At 46.5% G+C, this 20,000-nt stretch overlaps 3 protein-coding genes across 3 annotated transcripts in view; 1 reads left to right on the forward strand and 2 right to left on the reverse strand.

Moving 5' to 3' along the window:
* LOC129101446 (regulator of G-protein signaling 3-like) overlaps positions 1-11,130 on the forward strand; it is a 26,670-nt gene extending 15,540 nt beyond the window's left edge. The window contains 8 exon segments of the mRNA XM_054611278.1: positions 4,123-4,526; positions 4,528-4,568; positions 4,571-4,920; positions 5,647-5,693; positions 7,100-7,198; positions 7,474-7,535; positions 7,944-8,110; positions 10,380-11,130. Coding sequence (XP_054467253.1) covers positions 4,123-4,526; positions 4,528-4,568; positions 4,571-4,920; positions 5,647-5,693; positions 7,100-7,198; positions 7,474-7,535; positions 7,944-8,110; positions 10,380-10,610 — 1,401 coding nt within the window. The 3' untranslated portion in view covers positions 10,611-11,130.
* A 2,754-nt stretch (positions 11,131-13,884) lies between these two features.
* Positions 13,885-17,694, reverse strand: LOC129101460 (myosin light chain 4-like). The gene is made up of 2 exons (XM_054611296.1): positions 17,600-17,694; positions 13,885-14,889 (listed from the first exon to the last, which is right to left on the reverse strand). Exon 2 carries the CDS (start codon positions 14,886-14,888, stop codon positions 14,295-14,297), a length of 594 nt encoding a protein of 197 aa, XP_054467271.1. The 5' UTR covers position 14,889; positions 17,600-17,694; the 3' UTR covers positions 13,885-14,294.
* Positions 17,695-19,661: 1,967 nt separating this feature from the next.
* Positions 19,662-20,000, reverse strand: part of LOC129101459 (adenylate kinase isoenzyme 5-like) — a 2,462-nt gene continuing 2,123 nt past the window's right edge. Inside the window, exon 4 of the mRNA XM_054611295.1 lies at positions 19,662-20,000. This exon is cut by the window's right edge and continues 80 nt beyond it. Coding sequence (XP_054467270.1) covers positions 19,769-20,000 — 232 coding nt within the window. The 3' untranslated portion in view covers positions 19,662-19,768.

The raw sequence follows: 20,000 nt of genomic DNA on the forward strand, positions 1-20,000 counted from the left end.
ACTGGTAAAAACAACTTGTAGAAACAGAAACAAAGCAGAAAGACGAGGACACTCATAAAAACAGTGAAAGATAGTTTCTCTCCTGCCACAAAATGGGCATTTGTCTTTCACCGCTTGGTTTATAATGGCTACAAATGCGGTCACTGCCATTATTCCATGGAGTACTCTCCACTGGAGGTCCCCGTGTCTCTTACTCAGTGGAGGTTTGGACAAAGACCTCCACTGAGGTCCGGAACCTTGATCTAGTCCAAAGTAGTTCCTCCATGGAGTGTCAGTCCTTTTGTCCAGTGTTTTTGTGTGTAGTGTTTTTACCATTAGTTTATAGAAGGTCTTTCCCGAGGCTCCCTCCAGGGAGACCGGGTGAGCTGGCTGCAGCAGAGGCCCAGAACAGTTTTTAAAATCCAATGCCAGGAAGTTGGCGGGAAAAGGGTCCTCCACGTTCGGGGACCCGGATCCATTGCTAAAAGATTTTAAAAGCAGGATGTCCTGACCTGTGAGTTCCTGTCTCCAGTGAAGAAGGGCTTGTCCAATGAACCTGGTGGACCTGATCCCCAAACCAGTTGCCAGCCCCGTGGGGTCCTCCAGTTGGGGTCCGGCCAGCTCCACCACCTGGCCCAGCGTGGAGACCCCTGCAGCCTGCAGCAGTCTGGACAGGGTGGCCCCCGCCCAGCTGGGATGAGTGAGAACATTCCCATACAGGACGGGCTCCTGCAGCAGCCAGTGCAGCGAGGCCCCCTGTTGCTTCCGCTCCTGTTTTAGCAGGTTCCACACTGTAAAAACACTTTTATAAAAACCAGGAAGAGATGATGCCATTACCTTATTATTATTCATTAAAAACAAGCTGAAATCCAGACCCAGGCTGTTAAAACGTTGCAGGATGCACCGGGATAGAGGTCTCCACAGAGTGTCCTCTGGCCCAGTCAGCAGCCTCTGGAGGAACTGGAGGCGGAAGGCAGCGCCCCTGCTGGCCAGATGGATCAGGCCCTGCCCCCCTCGTCCTTGGGAAGGAAAAGGACACTCTGTGGGACCCAGTGCATCCTGCCCCAAAAGAAATCCACTAAAACCCGTTGTACCTCTGATAGGAGGGAAGCCGGAGGATCGACACAGGCCAGCCGGTGCCACAGGGAGGACGAGACCAGGTTGTTGAGGATCAGGGTGCGACCTCTGTAAGACATTTTAGGAAGGAGCCACTTCCACCTGCTGAGGCGCCCCTTCACCTTCTCAACCACGTTGTCCCAGTTCTTGCTTTTTGAGGTCTCGTCCCCCAAAAATACCCCAAGGTATTTGAGTCCTCCCTTCTTCCAAACCAGGCCACCAGGCAGCCTGAGCCGACCCCCCAGCTCCCCCCGACCATCAGAGCCTCGCTCTTCCCCCAGTTCACCTTCGCAGAAGAAATACGACTAAAATCTTTTATGGTGTCAGTTAAAAAGTCAATGTCTTGTTGTTTATTGACCAACACAATCAGATCATCAGCATAGACAGACAGTTTAAAAGACACATCACACTGGGGGAAGCTCACACCGTTTAGATTCATCCTCAGTTTGTGGAGCAGAGGCTCGATGGCCAGAGAGTACAACATCCCAGAGAGAGAGCAGCCCTGCCTCACCCCTCTCTGGACGCCAAAAGGTGCACTCAGCCCGCCATTTATTTTCAGGACACTCGCAATGTCACTGTAGAGAACCCGGATCATAGCTATAAAGCCTGGGTTGAACCCAAAGGCAGCCAGAGTCTGCCATAAATACTGGTGTTCAACCCGGTCAAAAGCCTTTTCCTGGTCTATGGAAATAAGACCAGTCTCTATCCCCAATGAACTGGAGAGGTCCAAAACATCTCGAATCAAAGTAACATTGTCACTGATGAGCCTGCTGGGCACACAGTAAGTCTGGTCAGGGTGGACGACGGACGCCATCACCTCCCTCAGTCTGAGGGCCAGAGCTTTGGACAGGATTTTAAAGAGCCGTGTTAAAATGCCAATAGGCGCTCTTTAAACGAATGTTTTTAATAAAAACGGAGCAGGAGACAAGACAGTGATCACTAAAACCCACGTGCTGAATAAAACACCTTTTAAAAATATTTAAATGGTGTTTAAAACAAAAGAGGCGGTCCAGTCTGGCCAATGGTAAAAGTTTCCCCTTGTGTGGCTCCAGGTGTACTGTCTGTGAGTGCTGTTAAAAGCTCTCCACAGGTCAGACAGCTCATGTTCTTCTACCAGCTGTCTGATCCTGTGGGAAGAAGCAGGATGAGGCTCAGGATGATTCCTGTCCAGGGTTGGATCAACTGTACAGTTAAAATCCCCCCCTAAAAACATAAAATCATCGTTACCACAATCTCTCACGGCATCACTTAAAATGGCTTAACATCACCTCCCCATTAAAAGCCATCCTCCAGTCACTCTCAATGTCAGCTGTGCTGTGGGTTTCCTGTAAAAGCATCACGTCAATTTTTTTCATCTCCATCATTTTAAAAAGTGCAGCTCTTTTAAAATCAGCCCTGGCTCCGTTCAGGTTTAAAATGCTGATGTTAAAGTCACACATTAGTGGAGAGTTTAAAAAGAAAAAAGCAGTGATAAAACATGTCAGTGTATAAAAGCACAAGATCTTATGTTTAAAAATCATCTTCATCAGTGATGATTTGCGCTTTCACTTTAACTATTAGTTTCTTTAAACAATATACTTCTTGTTCTGTTAAAACCACTTCTGAATTTTCAGACTTCCTGGTAAGAGGACGAGCTGACTGGATGAACAGTCTCAGGTTGTTGAAATGCTCCTCAACTACAATAAGTCTGGCTCCTTTAGTGACCTCTAGGAACCTCTTGATGTCTGCTGGAGCATTCAGACTCTGCTGCTCCTCCTGAGTGAGACAGAAGTCACTCTCTGACTCTGATCAAACTTTTGTTTGGGATTTAGAGTTTGACTGAGCAGATTCTGATTGTTTCCTCTTTTGGGAAATCTTCAGAAGTTCATCATCAGACACTAAAGCAACACACACTGACACATCTTCATCGCTTGTCGTGTCTTTTAGGATCATGTGCACCTGTCTCCGGTGACTCACGACGTGTTTCAGTTGTGGGGATTTGCAGCCCAAAGACACCATTTTAATGTGAGAGACCAGTTGGCCATAGCGGGACAACTCTCTGCCAACACTTCGTTCCTGATGAACGGAGGAGCGTTGGAGGTCGTTACCCTCGTAGCCGGACTCACCAGGGGGAGGACGGGAGTGAAGGTGTCTCTGATCACTACACCTCTCCACCACCTGGCTCACCTTAGCCGGGTTATCTAGGAACATAACGATCGCTCCGTTCATCCGGGACGCAGACTTCACGCTGCCGTACCCGACCACTTCTCCCACCGCTAACCCTGCCTCCTCCAGGTCTCTGGGACCAGTGACCTGCTGGGACCAGAGACCTGCTGGGACCAGTGACCTGCTGGGACCAGAGACCTGCTGGGACCAGTGACCTGCTGGGACCAGTGACCTACTGGGACCAGTGACCTGCTGGGACCAGAGACCTGCTGGGACCAGTGACCTGCTGGGACCAGTGACCTGCTGGGACCAGTGACCTGCTGGGACCAGAGACCTGCTGGGACCAGTTTGATGGCATGACGCCGAGTCAGCCTCTCAAACTCGCCCGCAGCAGTCTCTGCTACTGGCATCGTGCCAAACAAATGCCCGCATCCCAAAGCACCACCACCAACGCACCAACACACTAAAGACACTAAAGACACACTATAAAGTAAAGAAAAACACACATACACATATACCAACAAAAATAAAGAGAAGAAAGTAAGAAAAACTCACTCGAAACGCTGAAACACTCAACACTAACGCTCTCAGCACTCACTCCACCACCATCCACAGAGAGAGAGAGAGAGAAGGAGAGACAGAGAGACAGAGAGAGAGACACAGACAGACAGAGAGACAGGTAGAGAGAGAGAGACAGGTAGAGAGAGAGAGAGAGAGGAGAGACAGAGAGACAGAGAGAGAGACATGTTGTTAAAACCTTGATGACATCAGAACCAGAAAAAAAGCTATTTGACCAACATGAGTTAATATTCAACACCTCCTCTTCTTCCTCCTCCTCTTCCACTTCTTCCTCCTGCTCTTCACCTTCCTCCTCCCCCTCAGCTCTCACACCTCCCCTCAGATCTTGGCCTCCTCTCTCTCGGTCGGTCTGACCTCCTCACTCGGACTTCCATTCCTTGTTCTTCCTCCGATCCTCCCCTCCCCCGCTGCACCTCCCCCTCCTCCTCCCTTTGTGACCCCCTCACACCTGCCTCTCCCTCTCGTTACTCCCTTAGCTATCCCTTCTCCTCCTCCACACCTCCTCCGCCCGTCTCCTCTCTCTCCCCATACGACTCCCCCTCCTCCCCTCCTCCCAGGACCTTCACCATCCCTCGTCACCTCCTCCCCCAGCCCTCCCCCTCTCCCACCCAGAGCAGTCCAGTCTGGAAGGAGCGAGGAGGAGCAGAGGAGGAGAGGAGGAAGAGGAGGCGTGAGGAGGTGGAAGAGGTGGAGGAGCGGCAGCAGGGGGGGGGAGAGCGCCTCGGAAACATCAGAGAACGTGGGAGGGGTGGGGGGCGGGGCCTCCAGATCAGCTCCCATCACTTCAACAAGGAGGAGGAGGAGGATGAAGAAGAGGAGGAGGAGGAGGAGGTGACCTTCCCCCACAGACCTGCAGGTCCGTCTGTTGGTTCGGTTCTGCGTCGCTCGCTCTCCGAGGGTTCTCTGCTGCAGGAACCTCGATCGCCCCGCTTCCTGTCCGACAGCACCCTTCACCGACTCACCCGACCCCTGACCTTTGACCTCCAGACCGGAAAAACAGGCTCCGCCCCCCGCCCCCCCTCTGTTCACGCTCTGAGGAAACAGCTGACCAAAGAAGGGGGGTCTCTGCACCACATGCTGGTGCTGCTCAATGGTACCAAGGTAGAGACCACGATCGACCAGTAGAGACTAGCAAAGACCAGCAGAGACCACGACAGACCAGCAGAGACTAGTATGGACCAGCAGAGACCACGAAAGACCAGCAGAGACCAGCAGAGACTAGCAAAGACCAGCAGAGACTAGTATGGACCAGCAGGGACTAGTATGGACCAGCATAAACTAGTATAGACCAGCAGAGACCACGGCAGACAAGCAGAGACCAGCAAAGACTAGTATAGACCAGCAGAGAGTAGTAGAGACCAGCAGCAGAGACTAGTATGGACCAGCAGAGACTAGCATAGAGTAGTAGAGACCAGTAGAGACCAGTAAAGACCAACAGAAATATTGTGTGTTGAAAACCTTAGAGACCAAACCATCAGAGAGCAGCAGAGTCTCGAACAGGGATGTAAAGTCAAGTAGAGTCTGGAAGAGTCCAACAGAGACCAGTAGACTTCAGTAGAGTCTGGTAGAGTCCACCAGGGACCAGTAGAGCTCAGTAAAGTCTGGTAGAGTTTGATAGAGTCTGGTAGAGTCCACCAGGGACCAGTAGAGCTCAGTAAAGTCTGGTAGAGTTTGATAGAGTCTGGTAGAGTCCACCAGGGACCAGTAGAGCTCAGTAAAGTCTGGTAGAGTTTGATAGAGTCTGGTAGAGTCCACCAGGGACCAGTAAAGCTCATTAGAGTCTGGTAGAACCTAGTAGAGTGTGACATTTTGTTTTGTTTCTTTCAGGATACAGAGTTCAGAAACCTTCAACTGAGGAAGAAGACCAAGAGTCTGTATGTGAACACACACACACACACACGCACACGCACACACACACACACACACACACACACACACACACACACACACAACACACGCACGCACGCACGCACGCACGCAAAAACACACACACACAGACGCACACACACACACACACACACAGACACACACACACACACACAGACACACAGACGCACACACACAGACGCACACACACAGACACACAAACACAGACACATACAAATCTCTTCTTCGACTCCTCTCTCCTCGTATCTCTCCGCACAACTCCTCTTTCCTCACGTCTCTTCTTTGACTCCTCTCTCCTCACATCTCTCCTCACGACTCCTCTCCACTCGTATCTTTTCTTTGACTCCTCTCTCCTCGTAACTCTCCTCACGACTCCTCTCTCCTCATATCTCTTCTTCGACTCCTCTCTCCTCGTCTCTCCTCTTCGACTCCTCTTATCTGTTCTTCGACTCCTCTCCTCATATCTCCTCTTCGACTCCTCTCTCCTCTTATCTCTTCTTCGACTCCTCTCCTCGTATCTCCTCTTCGACTCCTCTCTCCTCTTCGACTCCTCTCTCCTCTTCGACTCCTCTCTCCTCTTCGACTCCTCTCTCCTCTTATCTCTTCTTCGACTCCTCTCCTCGTATCTCCTCTTCGACTCCTCTCTCCTCGTAACTCCTCACGACTCCTCTCTCCTCTTATCTCTTCTTCGACTCCTCTCCTCGTATCTCCTCTTCGACTCCTCTCTCCTCTTCGACTCCTCTCTCCTCTTCGACTCCTCTCTCCTCTTCGACTCCTCTCTCCTCTTATCTCTTCTTCGACTCCTCTCCTCTTATCTCTTCTTCGACTCCTCTCCTCGTATCTCCTCTTCGACTCCTCTCTCCTCGTAACTCCTCACGACTTCTCTCTCCTTGCATCTCTTCTTCGACTCTTCTCTCCCTCCTTCAATGAATCGCCACCTTATCGTGGTGGAGGGGTTTGTGTGCCCCAGTGATCCTGAGAGCTGTGTTGTCGGTGACAATGACTCCTGGTAGGGTCTCCCAAGGCAAAGTGGTCTCAGGGGAGACCTGGTAAACCCAAACGTGTGGTGAGGGTGAACTGGGAACGTCTGGCTGAGTGGATTGCACCCCCTGGGTTGGGAGTGAGTCACTGCCCCAAGCGAGGGAGTTCAAGTATCTCGGGATCTTATTCACTCTCTCTCCTCGTATCTCTCCTCACGACTCCTCGTTACTCGTATATTTTATTTGACTCCTCTCTCCTCGCGTCTTTTCTTCGACTCCTCTCTCCTCACGACTCCTCTCTCCTCACATCTCTTCTTCTGCGAGGATTAGGGAAATTAATCAGGATGTACAATCAGCGCGTTATTTATTCGATTGTCTTTACTTCCTGTCACTCTGACTTGTCTCCTCCTCAGAGCTGCTGATGTTCGGACACGCTTGCTGTTTCTACGACGACGGAAAAACATCACCTGTTCCCATGGCAACAGTTTGGAGAAAGCTCTGAGAAACAACAGGTAGGAACACTGTTTACTGGTGAGGACCGAGATCAGCTGTGTCATGTTTGGTACTGGTTCCAGTTGGGTCTCATCGGTCATGTTTGCTACTGGTTCCAGTTGGGTCTTATAGGTCATGTTTGGTACTGGTTCCAGCTGGGTCTCATAGGTCATGTTTGGTACTGGTTCCAGTTGGGTCTCATAGGTCATGTTTGGTACTGGTTCCAGCTGGGTCTCATAGGTCATGTTTGGTACTGGTTCCAGTGTACCTGAAGTGCCTTTGTTTTGTTTTGCAGACCGTCTACAGGGGAGGTTCTCCGGTGGGAAGCGAGCCTGGAGGCTCTGCTGAGCAATCAGTGTAAGAAAGAGCACTTCCTGTTCAGGGTCCATGATGACTCTGTTGTAGACCAGGTCCTGAAGGTTTCAGTCTCGTCTTGGAATCCTGTTTCAAACAAACTGGACTTTGGATGATAATAGAAAACACACACAGAGAGACACACACACACACACACACACACACACACACACACACACACACACACACACACACACACACACACACACACACACACACAGACAAACAAACAAACAAACACACACACACACAGAGAGACACACAGACAAACAAACACAGACACACACAGAGACACACACACACAGACAAACACACACATGACTCGGTCTGGCTACATCCTGGTCCTTGTCAGGTTCTGGTTCAGGTGTTCTGAACTCTAAACCGCCTCCCTGCTCTCTTCTCATTGGTCAGATGGTCTGGCAGTGTTCCGTCACTTCCTGAAGTCGGAGTTCAGCGAGGAGAACCTGGACTTCTGGTTGGCTGTGGAGAGATTCAAGAGGACACGCCCCCTCAGCAAGATGGCCGCCAGGGCAGCAAAAATCTACGATGAGTTTATTTCTACCAACGCATCCAGACAGGTAGCTGTCTGTCAGTCTGTCTGTCTATCTGTCCTCTGGTTGGTCTAATGATTGGTCATGTGACCCGGCTTCCCTCTGTCTTTCTGCCTGTCTGTCTGTCTATCTGTCCTCTGGTTGGTCTAATGATTGGTCATGTGACCCCGCTGTTCTCTGGCCGTTTCTCAATACCAAGTATGGTCAAGTATGGACTTGCAAACTTGCAAGTTCATACTTGGATAGTTCGACTCGGGAGTACAAACTCCCGAGGACGGGAGGACGCAGTACGTCATTACGTCATTACGTCATTTTGCAATTGGAACAGCAGCGAACTTGATGACGTCACCAACGTCACGACGTCACCAACTCAGCTCGTCGGTCCCGCCTACTCCGGTTATCTTCAGTCATATATATTATTATTATTATTATATTCCTTTATTGATCCCCATGGGGGAAATTCGGGTGTTGCAGCAGCTCAACTACACAGAAACAGATAATAAATACACATATTATACAATAAAATAAAAATAGAATAAAATAAAAAATAAGAATACAAATAAATATATTGACAATAAAACGAAATATGATATAAAACACAACCCTGCCTTTTTTCGTTTTCATTTAGAAAATATAAAAATATTAATATGTATATGTTTTGTGTTACATCTGCAACCACAACCACAGAGACACCGGAGCCAGCGGCACATCTGGAGAGGCCTAGCCGAGATCAGGCTGCTGTCAGCGGGCTGCATGAGCACCACCGCCCGGTCTCCTCTCTGGTCCTCTCATATCTCTATATCTATATATATATATATATATATATATATATATACATATATATATATCTCTCCTCTCTGGACCTCTCATCTCCGACAAACGTCGGCGCTTTTTTCAAACAGGCTCTATCTGGATAAATTGACCGCATATTTTAAGTCTTAACAACTACATTCTCGCTTAAAAAAATGTTAAAACTAAATTCCGTTACACAACAACAGCAGTATTTAGACAATGATAACTGACAGTTGTGAGTCGTCTCCGCTACTGTCATCTCTTGTTTGCTGGTGAAATGCATTCTGGGATACTTGGCTGTCCAAAGTCCACACAAGTCTCCTCCGATGCATCCTCGGTATAATGGGCGGAGCGAGGACACTTCCGGGTATCTGGACCGTACTTGGCTTGATGCGAACTTGTGTATTGGAACAGTACTTGGGCCGCGCTTGATGACGTTTCACAAGTTCAGGAGGACACAAGTACAGAGAAGTTCACATATTGAGAAACGGCCTCTGTCTTTCTGCCTGTCTGTCTGTCTATCTGTCCTCTGGTTGGTCTAATGATTGGTCATGTGACCCTGCTGTTCTCTGTCTTTCTGCCTGTCTGTCTGTCTATCTGTCCTCTGGTTGGTCTAATGATTGGTCATGTGACCCGGCTTCCCTCTGTCTTTCTGCCTGTCTGTCTGTCTATCTGTCCTCTGGTTGGTCTAATGATTGGTCATGTGACCCGGCTTCCCTCTGTCTTTCTGCCTGTCTGTCTGTCTATCTGTCCTCTGGTTGGTCTAATGATTGGTCATGTGACCCTGCTGTTCTCTGTCTTTCTGCCTGTCTGTCTGTCTATCTGTCTATTCTTGACAGCAACACCAAGTTTTGTAGAAAATTCATATTTTCTGTGTAAATGTAAGATTTGACGCTAAATTGTTGGCTAGTGGACTCACGTTGTGCAATGATGTGGCTGATAATAATATTAATTATTATAATTATTATTATTATCATAATATATAAGGTTATTTATTTAGTATCTGTAAGTAAAGATATTTATTGAGAAAGCCTTATTCCATGTTGATGTCACCATGTTTTCAGTCAGAGAACTTGAATGTGTGAAGTCCATAGATTAACGATGTGAAGCATCAGAAAACCTTTAAAAGGAGAGAACCATTGTCACTGATTGACACGGCATATAACCCAAAAGTAGTCTGAAACTACAGGTAGCCTACAAACGTAGCCTATAAACTACAGGTAGCCTACAAACGTAGCCTATAAACTACAGGTAGCCTACAAACGTAACAAACAGCATGTAAACATTTCAATGACTTCCTGTGTTTTCATTGAAGGCTGAAAACTGTTCGACTTGATCTCAGTGTTTTTTTCATCGCCCCCTGCTGCTGCCGCCTGCTCTCGTCCACTTTCGAGGCGAGGCGCAGTCAACTCCAACAAACCTGTTCTCTGTCTGTCTGCCTGTCTGTCTGTCCTCTGGTTGGTCTAATGATTGGTCATGTGACCCCGCTGCTCTCTGTCACCAGGTCAACGTGGACTCATCCGTTAGAGAATCGACCAATCAGGGCCTGCGCGTCGCCGTTAACCTGGCGTCCTTCCAGCTGGCTCAGGATCAAGTTTTGTGCCTGATGGAGAGCGACAGTTACCCACGATTCCTCAGGTCCCGTCTCTACGCCCAGCTGGCCAATCAGAGACAGACTGCCGCAGAGTCATCCAATCAGAGTGCAGCTGGGTCTCTATCTGACGGCCAATCGTGAGCGAGGAGGAGACACAGACCATCACCTGATTGGCCATCAGCTCCAGTCATCTATTCAAACAAGAGCCGGCCAATGAGAGGAAACTTCAGCTGCATTATGGGAAATGTAGGATCCAGTGTTTCTGCTGCTCAGAAATGGACCGTTCTGTTTTTAAAGTACTGCATGTGGATGCTAGCCTTTAGCTCCTCTCAGTGTGTTCCTTGCTCCGTGAGAGGCAGAATGTCCTGTTTCTTCACAGTTTAAATGATAGAATTCACTCTTTGTTAGAACCAAAGATCTGATGATCTCACGCAGATTTATAGACATTTAATTTGTTTGTACATTGTTTGTCTGCTCGATTAACTTTTTTCTTTTTCTAGTTTTTAGTGGGACTCCTGATATATATATATATGTGTGTGTTATTAGAAGAGTAGAGTTAAACTGTTGTTACTGTAACAGAAGATTATTAAAATATACGTTTATATTCTCACTGATGGATGAAGAGACGATGTGATGGAGACGGTTTTACAATAAACGATGACGTTGGACTTTCTTCTTCTTCTTCTTTACTTTTATTTGACGTCCAGTTTGACCTCTTTCATGTCATGAATTCATTTTTAACGATGTTTAAAGTAGACTCTGATAAGAGCTCTGATAACTAAATATAGAACACAGGTATCTTATATATCATTACTTTAAACCTTATTGGCCATTTGTTCTTAATATCTTTGAACTTTGACCTCCAGTAACTCATAATATTTTAGGCCATACAAAATGAGGGACGATGATTAATAAAGAAATTAAACTAAACATATTTACTCCTAGAACATTTATAAAAGTCTTTGTATTTTAAAGTCCAGCCCCAAAAACAAAGACACATTTTCACACATCTCATGTTTTCAACAGGTCATTCTGGTTCATTTAACTGGTTCATTTAACTGGTTCCTTTAACCCTCGTAATGTCCTGCCGATTGCCATACACCTTTTGTCCTCTGGGGTCAAAAATGACCCCAGGACAACAGGATTAACTGGTTTATTCAACTGGTTTATTCAACTGGTTCATTTAACTGGTTTGGTTGACACGTCTCTTCAGTGTCGCGTGGAAGTCGGGTACAGTGCCTGTGGAGTGGCAGACCGGGGTGGTGGTTCCCATTTTTAAAAAGGGGGACCGGAGAGTGTGCTCCAATTATAGGGGTATCACACTGCTCAGCCTCCTGGGAAAGTCTACTCCAGGATGCTGGAAAGGAGGTTCCGGCTGATTGTCGAACCTCGGATTCAGGAGGAGCAATGCGGATTCCGTCCTGGACGTGGAACAGCGGACCAACTATTTACCCTTGCAGGTCTGTTGGAGGGTGCATGGGAGTTTGCTCATCCAGTCTACATGTGTTTTGTGGACTTGGAGAAGGCCTTCGACCGTGTCCCTCGGGGAGTCCTGTTTGTGATTTTCATGGACAGGATTTCAAGGCGCAGCCGGGGGGAGGAGAGTTTCCAGTTTGGGGACCTCAGAATCTGTTGGCTTCTTCAGAACGTGACCTTCAGCACGCACTGGGGCGGTTCACAGCCGAGTGTGAAGTGGTCGGGATGAGAGTCACTGGGAGTGAGTCACTGCCCCAAGCGAGGGAGTTCAAGTATCTCGGGATCTTATTCACGAGTGAGGGTAAAATGGAGCGGGAGATGGACAGGTGGTTCGGTGCAGCGTCAGCAGTGATGCGGGCGTTGTACCGGACCGTTGTGGTGAAGAAGGAGCTGAGCCGTAAGGCAAAGCTCTCGATTTACCAGTCCATCTACGTTCCAACCCTCACCTATGATCATGAGCTTTAGGTAGTAACCCTCACCTATGGTCATGAGCTTTAGGTAGTGACCCTCACCTATGGTCATGAGCTTTAGGTAGTGACCGAAAGAATGAGATCGCGTATACAAGCGGACTAAATGAGCTTCCTTCGTAGGGTGGCTGGGCTCAGCCTTAGAGATAGGGTGAGGAGCTCAGCCTTAGAGAGAGGGTGAGGAGCTCAGCCTTAGAGAGAGGGTGAGGAGCTCAGTCATCCGGAGGGAGCTCGGAGTAGAGCCGCTGCTCCTTCGCGGCGAAAAGGGCCAGCTGAGGTGGTTCCGGCATCTGATCAGGATGCCCCCTGGACGCCTCCCTTTAGAGGTTTTCCAGGCACGTCCAACTGGGTAGACCCAGAACACGCTGGAGAGATTATATATCTCGTCTGGTCTGGGAATGCCTCGGGGTTCCCAGGAGGAGCTGGAAAGTGTTGCTGGGGAGAAGGACGTCTGGAGGAGCCTCCTTAGCTTGCTGCCCCCGAGACCCGGCCCCGGATAAGCGGAGGAAGATGGATGGATGGATTTAACTGGTTCATTTAACTGGTTTATTTAACTGGTCTGGTTTATTTAACTGGTCCAGTCTGTCAGGTGGAATCTGCACTGGTCTGAATAGCGTATGTTTTATGGATTCATTATTTATTGTGTTCATTAACAAAAAGCAAAATTAAAAATATTTTGTCTCTAAAAATAATTTTTCAGTCATAAGAATCCTGTATTTAATTGTTTAATTCATGTTTCTTTAATCTGTGCCTCGGTACAATAAAGCATCTCCTCCTATTACTAAATACATGTATGCCCAAAAACATGTAATAATAATAATAATAATAATAACAACAATAATTATAATAACAACAACAACAATTATAATCCATCCATCCATCTTCCGTAATCGCTTATCCAGTTAAGGGTCGCGGGGGTGCTGGAGCCGATCCCAGCTGTCAATGGGCGAAGGCAGGGTTCACCTGGACAGGTATCCAGCCTATCACAGGGCAGACATATAGAGACAAACAACCATTCACACTCACATCCACACCTACGGGCAATTTAGAGTCTTCAATGCACCTAAGCTGCATGTCTTTGGACTGTGGGAGGAAGCCGGAGAACCCGGAGAGAACCCACGCTGACACGGGGAGAACATGCAAACTCCACACAGAAGGTTGTCTGGCCCGGGAATTGAACCTGGGCCCCTCTTGCTGTGAGGCGACAGTGCTAACCACTACACCACCGTGCAGCAACAATTATAATAACAATGATGATAATAATAATAACAATAATACAGCACGTGTTTGGTGCATCTGCAGTTAATCTCCATGATCAGAATCATAAATAAATGAGATCAGTTCATTCAGAGCTTTATTACTTTAGAACCGGTAAACGAATAACTGAGAAACAGTGAGAAGGACTGAAGACGTTTATTAGAGAGACAAAGAGGAAACACAGAACCATCAGGGATATAGAGAACCATCAGGGATATAGAGAACCATCAGGGACATATAGAACCATCAGGGACATATAGAACCACCAGGGACATATAGAACCACCAGGGACATATAGAACCATCAAGAACATACATAACCATCAGAGACAGACAGAACCATCAGGGACATATAGAACCATCAGGGATATATAGAACCATCAGGGACATATAGAACCATCAAGAACATACATAACCATCAGAGACAGACAGAACCATCAGGGACATACAGAACCATCAGAGACAGACAGAACCATCAGGGACAGATAGAACCATCAGCGACAGATAGAACCATCAGGTACAGAAAGAACCCCCGTCCATCAGTGACAGATAGAACCATCAAAGACAGACAGAACCATCAGGGACAGACAGAACCCCAGACGATCAGAAGAACCAGGCAGTGGGTTTTACCCGGCCAGGATGTGCTTGACGAACTCTGTGTAGTTGATGAGTCCGTTGGCGTCCTCTTGTCCCACCATCAGCCGGTCCACCTCGTTCTCCGTCATCTTCTCTCCCAGCGTGGACAGGACGTGGCGGAGCTCCGCCCCCATCACCGTGCCGTTGCCCTCCTTGTCGAACACCCTCAGACCCTCCACGAAGTCCTCGAAGGTTCCCTGCTCTTTGGATCGGGCAGCGTGCTGCAGCATGGGCAGGAAGCTGTCGAAGTCCAGCAGCTTGACATTCATCTCCTCCGCCTTGGGCCTCCCCAGCAGCTTCAGAACCTCGTCGTTGGTGGGGTTGTGGCCGAGCGCTCGCATCACGTCTCCACACTGAGCGAAGGTGATCTTCATCTCGCCTGTCGGCGTCTCGTCGAACAGCGTGAAGGCGTCTCTGAACTCTTCCACCTGGTCGGGGGTGAACTCCACCACGATGCTCTTCAGGTCCACCTCGGGAGGTTTGGACTCCGGCTCTGCAGGTTTGGGTGGTGGAGGAGGCTCATCCTTCTTCACCTCCACCTTCTTCACCTCTGTCTTCTTCGGTTCCACTTTCTTCGGTGCCATGCTGCAGAGAAGACAGACGGAGACGGAGGGTTTAAATAACGGCCTGAGGCGGGGCTATCGGGGCGATCGGGGTGGGAGAGAGAGAGAGAGAGCAGCCAGCCAAACATGGAAGCAAACTGGAATAGAAACACTTAAAGAGAAGATAACAGAAGATAAAACACTGAACAGGTCTGAACCGGTCTGAACCAGGTCCTGAGTGAGACCTGTACAGACCAACAGGAACAACTGGTTGTACGGCTGTGGCGTAGTGGAGAGCAAGGTAGTTCTCCAATCAGAGGATTGGTGGTTCGATACCCGGCTTCGGCAGTCGATGTGTCCTTGGGCAAGACACTTAACCCCAAGTTGCTCCTGAAGGCCATCGGTGTGGACTGATGATGAATGTTAGTTAGAGTCTGATGGTGGCACCTTGATGGTAGCCTGTCATCAGTGTGTGAATGGGTGAATGATATGTAACATACTACTGACTGTAAGTCGCTTTGGAGAAAAGCCTCTGCTAAACAACAACTTTCTTTAGTTAAGTTTACAAAACTGAACAGAAAATGTTCTGATGTCAGGCGACTCTTAGATCAATTCAAAGAGCTTTATTGACAAAGGGAACATTTACAATCCAAAAACTGTTAGAACAATATGATGAATATGATGGAAATAGAATATTGTAGAAATGGAAGTTTAAAACTATAAACACAAGAAAAGAGTTCACACTGAAGTATTACAAATAAGAAGAAATGTACCACGTTTAAAGGTGTACAGTGTGTATATGTACTGTGATCAGTACAGTGTACTGTGTGTATATGTATATATATCAGCAAAGTGTACAGTGTGTATATGTACTGTGATTAGCACAGTGTACAGTGTGTATATGTACACAGATCAGCACAGTGTACAGTGTGTATATGTACATAGATCAGCACAGTGTACAGTGTGTATATGTACACAGATCAGCACACTGTACAGTGTGTATATGTACATAGATCAGCACAGTGTACAGTGTGTATATGTAGCACACTGTACAGTGATATGTACAGATCAATACAGTGTACAGTGTGTATATGTACATAGATCAGTACAGTGTACAGTGTGTATATGTACATAGATCAGTACAGTGTACAGTGTGTATATGTACACAGATCAGCACAGTGTATAGTGTGTGTATGTACATAGATCAGCACAGTGTACAGTGTGTATGTGTACAGTGATTATAGTGTATGTGTATATGTACAATACAGATCAGTGCAGTGTGTATATGTACATAGATCAATACAGTGTACAGTGTGTATGTGTACATAGATCAGTACAGTGTACAGTGTGTATATGTACATAGATCAGTACAGTGTACAGTGTGTATATGTACATAGATCAGGAGAACACGAGGAGAAAGCGTGTGAGGGGTGAACGGTCAGAGGACGTGGGTTTGATGCTGACGGGGCTGCTCGGTGGAGTTCTTTGAGAACATTTGGGTCCTGCAGGACGTTTTGTGTTCAGTCAGAGAGAACTTTCTGGTTCTGAACTTATGATTTGTGTTTTTTCTTTAGTATTTTTCTTTAGTATTTGTTTTTTACATAAATAAGTTTTGTTGTAATTTTTGATAAACAGTAAAACTGTAAACAGAATTAATTGAAAATAAAGGTCTCTTTTAAAATAAAATAAAAATCTCTCTCTGTCTCTGTCTCTTTCTGTCTCTCTCTCTCTCTCTCTCTCTGTCTCCCTCGCTCCTGCGTTGTCGTCAGATATGGAAACTATTTGTGTTCCATTAACATTCCCTGCTGTGATAAGGACACTGATTACCCATAATGCTCTGTTTCCAGTCTTTAAATAACAGTGATGACAGAGTCCAGACCTGCAGAGGGTTTCACTTTATTATTATTTGGTGAACTGCTTCGTTAATAAATACTAGTATAATACTTAGATTCAATCGAACAATAGTATTTTAGTACAATCATAATATGATATCGTAGTATTATACTTAATATTATAGTATAATAGATAATGTATACCTAATGATCATTCTGAATATTACAATGCTTCAATCCAACACTTCATTACAAAATTAATCATATCAATATTACAACACTTTATCACAATATTAATAATATTTCAAAACATAATCATTAGTTATAATGTTAATATCACAACACTTTATCACTATATACATAATGTTAATATCACAACACTTTATTATAATTAAAACTGCTTCACATTAAATGTCTGATAAACTGTCATGTGAAGAAGTCATAAGAAGTTATTTGAGATGAAATTATGTAATTCATCCAGTTTGATACTTTATTACATTTAACATGATAACATTTATGCTAATGATATCATTACTTTTAACTAGTAATATATAATAACCAAGCTTTTGACTTTGTTGGTTCAAGGTTCATTCAGACCACTCATTGGTTTATTAGTTTACACTCTTGTTGTTGACTGAAAGATCTGATGTGAAGCGGACAGCAGGGGCTGCAGTGGTGCATTCTGGGTTATCAGCAGGAGACACACAGGACAGACACAGAAACTGATCAATCAATAGGAATCAGTGACCATTGATTATCAAAGACAGCAGTCTGAGATAAGGTAATTGTTGGTGTACACAGTAAGAAACAGTACAACATAATGCTTTTAACGTCAAGCCAGACAGTCTGTAAGATGAACTAGTACTAGTAACATACTACAATCACAGTACTGGAGAAAGCATTCCAGGAAACAATCAATACCTGACAAATCTTTTGACTGAAGTTTGTCTCCAATGGCCAGATTCAGATCAGCAAAAACTGCCTCCTCATCCCTGCCTGCATCCACCTGCACACACAAACACACACACACACACACACACACACACACACACACACACACACACACACACACACACACACACACACACACACACACACACACACACACACACACACACACACACAACACACACACACACACACACACACACACACACACACACACACACACACACACACACACACACACACACACACAAACACACACACACACACACACACACACACACACACACACACACACACACACACACACACACACACACACACACACACACACACACACACACACACACACACACACACACACACACACACACACACACACAACACACACACACACACACACACACACACACACACACACACACACACACACACACACACACACACACACACACACACACACACACACACACACAAACACACACATACACACAAACAAACACACACACACACACACACACAAACAAACACACACACACAACGTGTGTACTTGTGTCACCTTGTGTACTGGTGTCAGCGGGTGAACTTGTATAAACGGGTGTACTTGTGTCAGATAGTGTACCTATATCAACGGGTGTACAGGTGTCACCTTGAGTACTTGTATCAGTGGGTGTAACTATGTTTTAGCGGGTGTACTTGTGTCAGCCCTGGCTCAGGTCTATAGTTAGGGCTGGTTCAGGTCTATAGTTAGGACTGGTTCAGGTCTATAGTTAGGACTGGTTCAGGTTTATAGTTAGGGCTGGTTCAGGTCTATAGTTAGGACTGGTTCAGGTCTATAGTTAGGACTGGTTCAGGTTTATAGTTAGGGCTGGTTCAGGTTTATAGTTAGGGCTGGTTCAGGTCTATAGTTAGGGCTGGTTCAGGTCTATAGTTAGGGCTGGTTCAGGTTTATAGTTAGGACTGGTTCAGGTCTATAGTTAGGGCTGGTTCAGGTTTATAGTTAGGGCTGGTTCAGGTCTATAGTTAGGGCTGGTTCAGGTTTATAGTTAGGGCTGGTTCAGGTCTATAGTTAGGGCTGGTTCAGGTTTATAGTTAGGACTGGTTCAGGTCTATAGTTAGGGCTGGTTCAGGTTTATAGTTAGGGCTGGTTCAGGTCTATAGTTAGGGCTGGTTCAGGTTTATAGTTAGGACTGGTTCAGGTCTATAGTTAGGGCTGGTTCAGGTCTATAGTTAGGGCTGGTTCAGGTTTATAGTTAGGACTGGTTCAGGTCTATAGTTAGGACTGGTTCAGGTCTATAGTTAGCTCTGGTTCAGGTTTATAGTTAGGACTGGTTCAGGTCTATAGTTAGGACTGGTTCAGGTCTATAGTTAGGACTGGTTCATGTTTACCTTGGTTCAGCCCCTAGATATGCTGCTAAAGGCCTACACTGCTAGAGGGCTACCTAGGATACACTGAGCTCCTCTCTCCTCTTTTATGCACATTTACTTTACTTTTTCCTGGAGTCTTTGTGCTTTCTTTCCTCGCAGGTTTCCATGAATCGTGGCTGTACCTGGACCGTGGTCGTGCCTCCTCCTGTGACCGGGCTGACACCCACTGCTACTTCCATTATTATTATTAGTCACATTACTAATACTATTCCCTATATCTTTATTATAATTCTACTATAGTCATTGCTGCTTTCATAAGTAGTCTTTATTGTTTCCTTCGTTACTCTGTTACTACTGTGGTTAAAGGGTCTAAGGACAGAGGATGTGAGGGTATAAGGACAGAGGATGTGAGGGTATAAGGACAGAGGATGTGAGGGTGTAAGGACAGAGGATGTGAGGGTCTAAGGACAGAGGATGTGAGGGTCTAAGGACAGAGGATGTGAGGGTATAAGGACAGAGGATGTGAGGGTATAAGGACAGAGGATGTGAGGGTCTAAGGACAGAGGATGTGAGGGTGTAAGGACAGAGGATGTGAGGGTCTAAGGACAGAGGAGGTGAGGGTGTAAGGACAGAGGATGTGAGGGTCTAAGGACAGAGGATGTGAGGGTATAAGGACAGAGGATGTCGCATGCGTACGAATCGTAAAGCCTTAAAGAATCACAATTTGGGCTTTACAAAATAAAATTGAATTGAATTGAAAGTTAAAGTGTACTTGTATCAGTGTGTGCGACTGTTTCGGCGGGTGTACTTGTGTCCCGGGGGTTCATGTGTCATCAGGTGTACTTGTATCAGCGGGTTTAACTGTGTCAAAGGGTGTAGCTTTGTCAGCAGGTGTACCTGTATCAACAGGTGTAGTTGTCCGTAGTATCTGCTGATAGAGACGATGTCTCTCTGGAATGTCTCTAAGCGTCTCCGCAGGGCGTGGCTATTGTCTCCTAGGAGACCAAGT

Source organism: Anoplopoma fimbria, chromosome 13 (genome assembly GCF_027596085.1).
Source record: "Anoplopoma fimbria isolate UVic2021 breed Golden Eagle Sablefish chromosome 13, Afim_UVic_2022, whole genome shotgun sequence".
Classification (NCBI taxonomy): domain Eukaryota; kingdom Metazoa; phylum Chordata; class Actinopteri; order Perciformes; family Anoplopomatidae; genus Anoplopoma; species Anoplopoma fimbria.